Source organism: Lycorma delicatula, chromosome 2 (genome assembly GCF_047948215.1).
Source record: "Lycorma delicatula isolate Av1 chromosome 2, ASM4794821v1, whole genome shotgun sequence".
Taxonomy (NCBI): domain Eukaryota; kingdom Metazoa; phylum Arthropoda; class Insecta; order Hemiptera; family Fulgoridae; genus Lycorma; species Lycorma delicatula.
Window position 1 is genome coordinate 61,616,929 of NC_134456.1, and position 12,672 is coordinate 61,629,600.

The 12,672-nt window shown below is 30.0% G+C and overlaps 1 protein-coding gene across 1 annotated transcript in view; it reads left to right on the forward strand.

Annotated features, from left to right (window-relative positions):
* The window catches only part of TM9SF2 (transmembrane 9 superfamily protein member 2), a 77,012-nt gene that overhangs the window by 27,216 nt on the left and 37,124 nt on the right, over positions 1-12,672 (forward strand). The window contains exons 4-5 of the mRNA XM_075355412.1: positions 5,284-5,419; positions 7,737-7,858. Of these exons, the coding sequence (XP_075211527.1) occupies positions 5,284-5,419; positions 7,737-7,858 (258 nt within the window). The remainder of the gene's footprint in view (positions 1-5,283; positions 5,420-7,736; positions 7,859-12,672) is intronic.

Here is a 12,672-nt window from a genome sequence, read left to right on the forward strand (position 1 = left end):
ATGTATTTTTTTTCAATAATTTATTAGCTATTCTTCTACTTTCTTTGTAAGCTTCAACATTCCATCGTGTTTTCCTTTGCTTCATTGTTTGCATTCCTATCCTTTCATCTCTTTCCATTGCTCTCTTTTGCTCCATGCACCATTTTCTTCTTCATGGTGTTCCCCACACTGTCTATATATATCTCTCTCTCTCTCCACTATTTCCTCTGTCTCCACAGGAGTCTCTATCCCATCCTCCAACTTTCTTTGATACCCTTTCCTCTTGTCTTGCTTAAATCCTTCTACATTCCACCTTGACCTTTCCCCTCTATCTGCCAAGGCTATGTTTATGCCCTCTATCTGCTGAGGCTATCCTTTATAAGATAGTAACTTACATTTAGGATCAAAGTTACAGTTCATACCTTTAGTGGCCCTGATATTCATCATTAAACTGGTATGCCTTTTTGACACTAGCACGTAATCAATCTGATTTGCAGTACTTGTTCCAGATATTTTATTTTCCAAATACCCAGATGTATTTTCTTTTCTGCAGAGTGCTACTAATTATTAGACTGCGACTGCTGATCTAAAAATTTAGCCAACATCCTTCCTTATCTTCTTTCTTATTATATACATATATAAGATGTATACGTTCCAGCAGCTCCACATAGAAATGGCTTCTTTCCCTCAATAAATTGTGGAAAATAAATAAGTTATTAAGATGAATAATTTACCTCATTGATTGGAAAGCCTCAGTGTGTTGTTTGCTTTCTTCAAGTCTCTGATGAAATCATGAAGCCATAAAAATTAATTCGACGCTTGAAAACTAAACATCCAGATCATAAAAGCAAACCCTTGGAATTGCTTGAAAAAAAATTACATACTTTGAGAAATCAACAAGCTTTTTATTCAGTATATATTCCAGTAACTCCACATAGAAATGACTCCTTTCTCACTTTTGCATTAAAAATTCACAACAAGACACATATGGTATTTTGGTATCTTATTCCCTGGGAGACATTCATAGAATTTGCTTTTAACTTCTTCTGCAACTCCCTCAGTAGGCGCATATACAGATATCATAGGTATATTCCTAAACCCTCCCTTTAACCTTATTCTACAAATACATTCTGATGCAGGTTCAAAGTCCCAGAGACTCTTCCTTATTTTTATCATAAAGGTAGTTTCATATAAGTCAGATTTTCCCTTACCACCACTATAAAGTAGGCTATAATCTTTCTTGTCTATTATGCCACTTTCTCTCCACCTAACCTGTAGCACCAATATATGTGAATGGCTACACTTCCTTCTTTCTTTATTAATCTTTGCTATTTTTATCATTGTTTGCACATTCCATATTGCTGCATTTATAATGTATTTCTGTTTCAAAAATGTTTTCCTTTTTCCATTTCAGTTTTGTTTATTGTAAAAACCAGTCCTGATCTGAGGCTGCTTGTTTATTTCCTGAGCTGAGCTGCAGATTAGATTTTTTACGGTGTGGTTGCTTTTTAAAGGACAGGATTTGCTGCTTTTGACTTCGTTGTTATGTGCTTTACTTGATAATTAATGTCAACATCTTATTGGCCTCAACACTGACTTCAAGTCACCCAACCAGACATTTACCCTATTTCATCCCAATTCTCAGGCTGATACTCCCTGAAATGCTTCAGATGTTATGAAACCATCAGGTTACAGGGGAACACAGGCTAACGTCTTATTTGAGACGGAACTGTATAAACTATTCCAAACTTATTTTTTATAAATGACTGGAAAAAATGATAAATTTACATGCAATTTTAAATTAAACTTATAAAATTTATTATTATTTCTTTCATAACCACTAATTTTATATTTAAGAAACCAGAATCAGATGTCTGATTTTTGTATTCAATCTGAAATAAATTTACCAGATAATTCAAGTTTGATTGTTTACTAAAGTACAAAATTCATAAGAAAAGATTTAAAGCTCATGATCATTCAAAAACAAAGTTTTATTTTGAAGTGCAAAGAAGATCCTATTATTTTTAGTTGTTTTATTTGACTAAGCTTAAAATTTCCCCATTTCCTAACTGCACCAATCAATTTTATAAAACATTGCTGTAGTTACATGTATTTAATATGCATATTCATTGCAATAATTCCTCTTATACTTATGCATTTATGGAATATACATAAAAACTCCAGATACAGTGGGTTCATTTTTAAATAATAACAAAAAAAATAAATATAAAATTTATAATTTGAATACATAATTTGATGATTACATAATTGTTAAAGGCATAATCCTCTTGTCATTGCTGTTGGGAGACAGAATAAAAATTCTACAGTCATGTAATTTTTTTCATATTTTTAAGTTATGTTCATATGTGATGCTATAAGCAACATCTGTTTTGGTTATAATGTCTGAGTGACATGTAATTACTATGACTTTGTTGACATCTATACAACTTTCATGTGTATGTGCTGTTATAACATAGTTCAGTGTAAACATTTCTCAGTTACGATGTGTTCTAAATTTACATTTCATCTTTTGAATTCAAGTCGTATAGTGAATATTTTTGTAGTGTTTGTATATTGTGTGATTTTGCAAAATGCCTAGAAATTGTGTAGACCCCCCTGGATAGCTTTTGCTACATTTGGGGTGAGGTAACGCTTAAATTTCAGAAAAATGTAGTTTTACTTCTCTCATCAAAAAATGTTATGAGGTTTATTTTAGTTGCAAAGTTGGTGACCAAGGTACACATTGGGTCTCTTAGATTTGTTGTGCTACTTATGTCAAATTCCTTACAAGCTGGTAAAAATTTCTGCACACCTGAACTTTGCTGTTCTAATGATTTGGTGGGAACCAAAAGATCATGCCACCGATTGTTACTTTTGTCTGATTAATATTGTGAGCATTAGTTCAAAATCCAAGCATACTATTTCAAAGCCTATTTTACCATCTGTCATGAGGCCTGTGACTCACAATGAAGAACTGCCTCTGCCTAAACCTCCAGAAAATACCATACTTAACGATGATCAACAACAAAAAGATTTGGCAGAGTATATTGATGGTATAGGGGTTGATTTAAACTGTAAAGCTTTATGTTCGTCTGGTGTACCATATTTACTAACACAAGGAGACTCGATGACCTTGCACAAGATCTGAATTTATCAAAAAACGACACAGAACGTTGAGGCTCATTATTAAAAAGTTGGAACGTCCTCCACCACGAAACAAAGGTATGTGCTTTTAGAAATAGGCATAATGACTTCAAATTTTTTTGTATTTGAAGGTGGACTTGTTTTTTGTAATAATGTTTAGTTTATAATGGAATCATTTGGTTATGAGTACAAAACAGAGGAATGGTGTTTGTTTACTGATTCGTCTAAAGCTAGCCTGAAAAACTTACGTGAACATGAAATTTCTGCTAGATAGAATAAAATTTGAAGAATTTTAGTGGTGAATATCTGTGGTGACTTGAAAGTAATTGCTCTGTTATTAGGTCTTCAACTTGGTTCACCAAATACTGTTGTTTTCTTTGGAAGTGGGACAGCAGAGACTGAAAAAGTCATTACGTACAGAAAGAGTGGCCAAACCGAACAGCATTAACTCTAGGAAAGAATAATGTTGTTAATGTGCCACTTGTTGATTCAAAAGAGTTTATTTACTTCCACTCCATATAAAGCTGGAGCTTATGAAACATTTTGTGAAAGCAATGGGTCAAAGTGAACTTGGATTTGCTTACTTAAAAAATAAGTTTCCAAAGGTCAAAGAAGGAATCTTTGTAGGACCTCAAATTAGAAATTTATTTAAAGATGACAACTTTGGTAGTATGTTAAATCTGGTGGAGAAAGCTGCATGGAAGTCTTTTAAGAGCATTTGCCAGAACTCCTTAGGAAACCATAGATCTGAAAATTACAAAGAAATAGTGGATGATCTTATAAAATTATAGGATGCAACATGTCACTGAAGATTCACTTCTTGGACTCACACTTGTATTTCTTCCTACCAAATCTAGGAGCATTCAGCAATGAAAATGGTGAACGGTTCCATCAGTATATTTTGGATGTGAAAAAGCGGTACCAGGGAAGTGGGGTCTGAGCATGCTAGCTGACTATTGTTGGACCTTAGAGAGATGTTAATGATGTAAATTATTGTAGCAAATCAAACATCTCTACTTTTTAGGTATGATTATATTACACTAAGAATGCATTTTAAATAAATAATGTAAAATGAAAGTAGTTGTCTCTAAAAATACTTAAGCGTTTGACTAATTCTGAAACCATATTTGAATTCAGCACAAAAAATGTTATTATACTAGCCCATTTTCACTGTTATAACATAAAATAAATCATATTTTATATACCTGTGTCATCTTTCTTTTTTTATGTATTATTTTTATAAAGTTTTTTTATTTATTCAGGTTTACTAATACTTTTTTTTAATATTTTATCATTTATTATTTGTTTATTGTTAATGATTAATAACTAGTGCATTTTATCTTATTACTCTGAATATAATAATATTTATTCTGAGTTCTATCCTTTAGTTTTTCTAATTAGATTCGTATTTTTGCTAACCTAATGTTTTATTTTTATTTTCTCTAGAAGACAGTTTGACTGTTGTGTATAAGACAATATTTTATTATTTAATTACAGGCGTTATTGGTTGGGATGAAACTGGTATGATACTGAGTTACTGAGGATATGTTTAACTAAGTAATCGGCTAACGTAGTTTCTCTAATTCTTTCAGTCTAAATATTGTTTCATCAACTGTAAAATTAATACAGTTATAGAACTACAACACAAAATAAGACAAATACTTTTTGATCTAAGATACCAATTGAATGGCAATGTAAGATGTTTCTGCTTCAGTGGAAATAATAGAAATGAAAGGAAATAATGCATAGTTGTAACAATACTCATAGAAAATTAAGTAATGGTGTGGCTTATAATTTGGAGATCATGGATATAGGTGTGAAAATGACATAATTTTAGGTTATCAGGTTCAATTAATTGTAAAACATAAAGGATATAAAAAAGGATTTGTTTAAAAAATTTACAGTACACAATACTGAAAACTAAATTAATGGAATTGTACCAATAAAATAAATTGTTTTTAAAGTAAGCTTGTAAACCACAGGAAATACATCATTATATCATTATGAGAGGTTGAGTTAAGGGGAGTTTATTATTGTATTAATCTGTCAAGAAATATTGAATAACAGTTTCTAGTTAGTATAAATATTATTTACATATAGATTTTTTTTCAAACTTCATTGTTAATTTTATTTATATTCACGAATGGTTTTTTTTTATAGATAAAATTCTTGCAGCCAGAAGAATGTGGGATTGTTTGCACAAAGAATTATACGGGAGGGGACCCAAATTCAGAAGCTAAGTTAAAACAATTGAAAAAAGGAATGAGTCTTAATTATCAGCATCATTGGATTGTTGGTGAGAATTGTATTTTGAAGTTAGTGTATTTCCACTTGTTGTTATGTCACTATAAAATAGTCAATTTAGGGTAATGATGTAATAATTTTAAGACTGGCAATGGCAATGTCCTTGTGACATCATAACATTTTAAGAGCATGTATTATTTTCACTTAATTATTTTAGGGTGGCCTATTACCTGATTATATTAAAAAATTTGTACTATTTTGTGTTAAATTGGACTTTTTTATAGTAATTATATAAAAAAAAAGAACTACGATCATTACGATTTTCTGTTGTAAATTCTAATCAGGTATCTTATACCTGCATAAGATTGACAATAAAAAATGGTCAGTGTATTTGTAGGTTATCAGCAAAGCATTACACTATTAAATTTTCTATTATTACACTATTACTTATTTTGAGGTCGGTTCTTCCGTTATGTAAATATTTTCTAGACCTTGGGCTTAATTTAAAAAAAAAAATAATTTTTTAAATCAAAATGACTACCAAATATTTTTATTATTTTAAATGTTTATATAAAATCCTCTAGTCAATCTTGATATAAATATTTATTTACTTATTTCATTTATTTCAACAAATACAAATTATAAATTTTACACCATTTTGTATTCAGTTTTTTTTTCTTTGCAATTTTCTTTTAAAATTTTGAATTAATAAATAAACTTCTTTGTTCTTGAAAATAAAAACAAACAAAAACAGTCCTTTTATCTATTCTGTTTTCATTATAGTTGCTTTTATTTAATGAGAAAATAGATGAAGCTGCTATAGAATTAGTGGTGACAGAAAATTTAGTTCTTATAAATTATAATATGCCTGATATGGTGCAGTAACTATATCAAATTAAAATTTATTTTAATAAAAAAATAAACATAGAATATAGTTACTGGTGTAGTGTGTTAATATACATTGTTCATATATGTTATATTTTAATAAATTTAGTCATATTTCCTTTGGTCATTTGAATTGAATTGAATTCACTATTACGTGTGGCTGTTTGTTATACACCTTTGTGCATAAGTCTTTGTTTTTTATTTTTAGGTAATGAAAACATATTTTATGTATTATTCATTTACAGACTCTTTTATACTAGTATTTAGCTGTATACACATTATTGATAATAATTAAAAGAGATTTAATTAAAATTACAATTTAAATGTTTAATTAAAAAATACAATTTAATAAGTGATTTTTGTTAATAATTTACTGTTAAATTTCTGAAGTGGTAAATCATTATAATCAAATAAATTTTATCTAATAATTAATTAATTAATTACTTAAATTTATTATTATCAGTTTTAGTTTCAGTGTGACAAATTAATAAAATTATTAAATAAATAAAATATTTGAATTGAGTTACAGATTTCTCTTTTTTTAATTGCTTTCAATCAAACTAGTAAACTTTTTTTGTATGAACTCTCAACTGTATCTTATAAAAATAAACAACACTTGGTTATCAATAAAAATTTATATAGCTAAACACAGTAATACTATTAGCAATATCGTTATAAAAAATTACTGTTTCCTGATTTAATATTTTGTAATTTTAAGTCATGTTTCATACAGCCGGTAGGCAGGGAGACCCATTAAAGTCAGAGGGACACCCTCTGGGATTGAGTATTAGTTGCTTGGATGCTGATCCTTCCCAGGGGCAGAAGGATGAAAAAAAAAAGTTATGTTTTATAACGTTTTATAGTGTTATAACAACTGACTTAACATGTTGTATAATACAGTTTGTCATATTTTCTGTTATATAATAGATATCTTCTTTTTAAAATTAAGAAAACCTAAGGTACTTTTACATCATCATGCAGTGACATACATTTAGCAAACAAGATGCAGTCTCTTAACATATTGCAGCAATGATAATCATACAAGATTTATATTGAACCCATTTGTGATTGACTTATTAAAATGAAATTAAAAATGTTTGTAAGTTACATCATTCTCTCAAAACAATATAAAGAAATAAAGATGTTTGATTACTCTACACTTCAATGCATGTGAAAGAATGTTAAAAGAACTAAAAAATAGCACAAGCTAGCCACTTAGTAGAGATAGTGTTTTTGGGATTACTTTTTATTTTAGTTATATCTTGGAGATATGTTTCTTTCTTTTCTCTTTGCACCTTATATATTTATAACATGCCTATTATGCAGTAAAAAAGTTGAACACCATTTCCGTGCGCGTATGTGTGACAAAAGATAAAATATCTCATTTTCCTTATTTCAAAATGTAGCCGTTCAATTTAATTTTTTCTATAATAATTTTCTTTATTTTATATAACTTTTATGTTTTTGTGTTTTTTTTTTTATAGATAATATGCCTGTAACATGGTGTTATAATATTGATAATAATCAGCAATACTGTAACACTGGTTTTCCTATGGGATGTTATGTTCATGATAGACTACGAGATGAAGACATTTGTATGCTTAATGTAAGTTAGTTGATTATCTAACTGATAATTCCTTTTAGCATTTTTTTTTATAAAAAAGATTATTATTTTATTAATTGAAATTTTTCATTAATTTTCTGTAATTTTTTTATATTATTTATTAATACCTTATATGTAGAATTATGTATTCATAAATGATGAACAAGAATATTAGTGCAGGTCGAATTTGTTATAATGAAATCATCAGGACCACTATGATCCTTTTGTTATACTAAAATTTAGTTACAGCGAATCTTATAAAATGACCATGCAAAATTAAATTTATGATTTATTTTAATTATTTCGGTATGGTGATATATTGATCAACAGAAAAAAACAATAATTAGTGAATTATTGTCCACTTTTAAAAGTCTGTAATTTTTACTTGCAATGCCTTTTTAGCTGCAGAATTTAAAATAAAACTGAATTAACATTTTCCAAAACGTTCTAAACGTCCCATAATGTCTGGTAATGTAATGAGATATGATTGAGTACTTGTTAAACATTTGTTTACATCACTCTGAAACAATTTTATTTCATCTGAACTTTCGTTGTCTTCATTTTCACTATTACTGCTTTCTGAATCATAAGTTATTGAAGATAGAGCAGATGAAGCAGAAATTGTTCTACACAATTTCTTTGTTGCTTATTTCATTCGCAACCAGTAGGTCATTCACGCTAACTTAGTCCTAGAATGTCACTGATTTTGGAATAAGAGCTGAAGAATTCACTGCTGAATCCTACAAGGCCCTTCCTTCATTTTCAGTACTATTGTTTTTAATGTCAGGTTCATCAAGGCAGCTGCTATTTGTGTAATCAGATAGTTTCGATTTTTCCCAAAAATTTTTAATGTTTGATTCTTTTACCAGTGGCCATGAATCTGAAATCATTTGCAAATGTGTTTGACTTTTATTTTTTCATTTGAATTTGTTTCTGTACTGAATGTGATTTTCTTAACTAATTTTGATCTATAATATTGATATAATAATTATATTGATATATAATATTGTACTTTTACAGTTCTTATTACATCCAGGTCAAGTAAGTGGTTGTAAAACAGCAGTGCAGTTTGCAGGAAAAGATTCAACATGAACATATTCCAGTTTGCTTGTAATATTATGAGCAGAGCATTTGTCTACAAAAAGAAGGATTTTTCTTGTTTCATCTTAATGTCCAGCTCTACTAGCCAATTGTAAAAAATGGACTGGGTCATCAATACATGTTTATTGTGCAATAATTGCACGGTAGTGAATGGATGTTTTTAAAGTAATGGAGTTTCAAAGATTTACCAATTACGAATGGTTTCAATTTCTCATTGGTGGTAGCATTGCAGCAAAAAAAATGCTGTGATTGCTTAGATTTTTTCCTCTCCTTTACATTTTTCTTCTTTGACCGTTAGTGTATGATGTGGAAGCAACTGAAAAAATATACCCGATACATCTGCATTAAAAAATTCTCCGGATTTTATAGTTTTATGATTTCTTTTATTTCTTCACTTCTCCATTCATTTACATTGGACATAGGAACGGCCATTTCCTCGCTATTAACCACTTTGCAATCAATCCTGTATCTATCTCAAAATCAGTTCAGCCTGTCCACACTGGCCCGAAATTCATCACAAACAAACAGTTTTGCAAAATCTGAAACTTTTTCCCAGATTATGTTTCCATTTATGGCCACATTTTGGGACCTAACCTCAACAAACCACATGTAAACAGGTTTGCCCAAATCATCGTGTAAAACTACATGGTTTTTTTTTTCAGGAGCTAAGGTTGTGTTAGAAGATGCATCTTCTATTTTTTGCGGTCTTTTGATATTGTTGATGGAGCTATTCCAAAATCTTTTGCTATTTCAATTTTTTTCCTACCTAAACCAACATTTTTTATCATTTCAAATTTTTTTTTGACAGTAAACTGATGATTTTATCTGATTTTTTCCATCTTAATTTAAACTGAATTCTAATTAAGTTAAAGTAAATATTTGATTTACTTAATTTTTAATAAAAGCAGTTACACTGTTTTGAAAACCGCAGCACAGATACCCAAAACAGTTGCACAAAACAATAATACTGTACATTAAAACACAACAAATGATAGACAAAAGGAATAACTCAATCTGTGTGCCAACATGATGAAATACTAACCGAACTGTACATTAACTTCACAGTTCTAAACTTGTCGTAGGGCCGGGAGATAAACCAGTGGTGCTGTTTCTGGTGATTCATACATATAATTTTGCATAATTCCACTGAGATAATCTTCTTCTTTTTTTTTAAGAAAAAAAAATGATTTACCTCCAAAAATTTGTTATGTTATACTGAATTTTTTTGTTTGATTCATTCGTTAAAATGAGATTTTTTAACACTGTTATATATGGCTGGCCAAAAAAAATTTTGAAAAATTCATTAAACTGGATATAATGGAATTCAACCTGTATTAATAAAAGAGCATGATTTGGACTGTACAGTAGATGAAGTCTATGGCTAGGAGCGGAGAGGGTGGTGTGGCGACTGGAAGCGTCACAAGGTGGGTGTCTTCTCCTACAGGGTTGGGATGTACAGTAGATGATTATAAACATTCCATCCTAAATCATCGAGAAGTTCACAAAAATTTTTTACATGTGGGTGTGCATTGTCATGAAGCAAATACGTGAGTCAAAAGGCCACACTGGCAATTTTGAATTGTACGACAAAGTTTCATCAAAATTTCTGAATAAAAGTTGGCATTAATTGTCTCTGTGAGGCATAAACTCATACAGTAAGACTGTGGTGATCCAAAAATATTGTGGCTATCACTGCAATTTGAAAGTGTTTGAATTCTTTTGGTTTTGAAGGCGATCAAGGATGATGCCACTGAAGTGATTCACGTTTACTCACTGGTGTAATACGAAACCCACATTTCATCATCAATCATTATGTGATCCAGTATTTCATCACCATCTCTTTGATACCACTCCAGGAATGGCAGAGCAGCAGACATACCTTTTTTGTGATTGTCTGTCAACATTCTTAAAACTTATTGGGCACAAATCTTACATTAATTTAAGTAGTCACAATTTCATGTAACAAATACCATGAATATACAGGAAAGTTATCATTCAGTTCATCTAATGTGAAATGCTGGTTTTCCACATATCTGTCAATCTGCTCTTTCAACTGTAAAGCAATCCTAGTGTTCCTCATCATTAACAGATATTTTCCCTGCTGTTAATAAATGACATCATTTCCTAATGTTTCCTTCATTCATTATGCCGTCACCATGTATGACAATAGTTTGATGATGAATTCCCACAGGAATGAACAACTTCTCATTCAAAAAACTTATGACCAATCATATCTCACGGTCAGTGGGATTTTTAGTTTTTTATTCATTATAAACACATGCAAAATCACTTTGTATCACAGCATTATCAGAGACTATATGGTCTTGACTCATTGTTGTGAGTAAAGCTGCATGTTTGCGATGCGCAGATGATTCTTATTACTACGATGACCATAGTATTAAAATTAACCAGGGACCTTACTTCATAGTAACAGTAGTATATAGTTTGTTCAAACTGCACAGATCCACTTTTACGAGTACACACAATTTGAAGTAAAGTATATGATTTCTTACCATTGTTTGTCTGTCAATGTCTTTTCTATCCAAAGTTGACATTTTATATAGATTTATGAAAATTAGTTGTTTTTTCTTAATATAAAAAGTGTTTAACAGTTTATTAATTTTATATGATAGCTTACTTGTAAAAATTGTGTAAATAGCTACAAGAATAAAATGAAATACTGCGTAGACGTGGTTAGAATATGGATTGAGCTTCCTTGCAAGGTGAGGAGCAAAGAGCAGAGTTACATCAGCACCACATCTCCACATGCCAGTTCAGTTTGTACACGATATAAGTGCCCCTTTACAGAAGAAGAGAACAGATAAATAAATATAAAATCTGAATGGCCAGCGTGTATCCATAAACAATTATTTTTTCATACTATTTCCCTTTTTTATAAAAACATGCCACATTAATGTTGAAGTGTGTACTAACATTTAAAGTGTAAAATACTCACCTAAGTATATTTAGAAGGCCTGTGGTTGCTGTAATATTCATTTGTCACTGAAACTAACTGTTCATTATGAAGTTATCACTTACTTTATCACATACTTTAGTGAGTGTGGAACTCACTAAAGCAGATTTTCAAATCTGTATATAACCTATACATTAATAATCTACGTAGTTTACATGCTTCTACTGTATTTACTTAAGGTATAATCAGTTTTTCATGGAGGATAATGCTGTGATACTCTAAAAAAGGGCAAGATGAAACATGCTGTAGTAACTACTTGATTTTCAAATTCAATAGAAAATCAGATTTAATAAAGTACCTAGCGTAGATGTACTTCAACATTACTAATGGTCAAATGAAAAGTGGAAGAGGCAACAAACAAGTAGATCTTACTAAAATAATTGGTCACCTGTGTAATGTTTCAAAGAATTATAAAAATTCTCCAATTGACTGCTTTAAGCATTTAAGCACTTCACTAATCCTCAACAATTGGCTATTATCCATAAATTATTTTCAGCTGTAATTTAAAAAAAGCAAGTGATTCAAAAGTGTATTTTTTACCTAGAAGGATTTGATAAATCATTTGTATATTACTGCCTGATAGAGAAGTGCCAGGCAGCACTTCTATTATTGTGCACTTCTATATTATTGTGTTTCTGTTACTTGAGTGGTTGTTTCAGCTATGCTATTGCCTGGTGGACATACATATCACAAAATATTCTAATTACCACTACTACTGAATTAATTCTTAATGACATTCAAG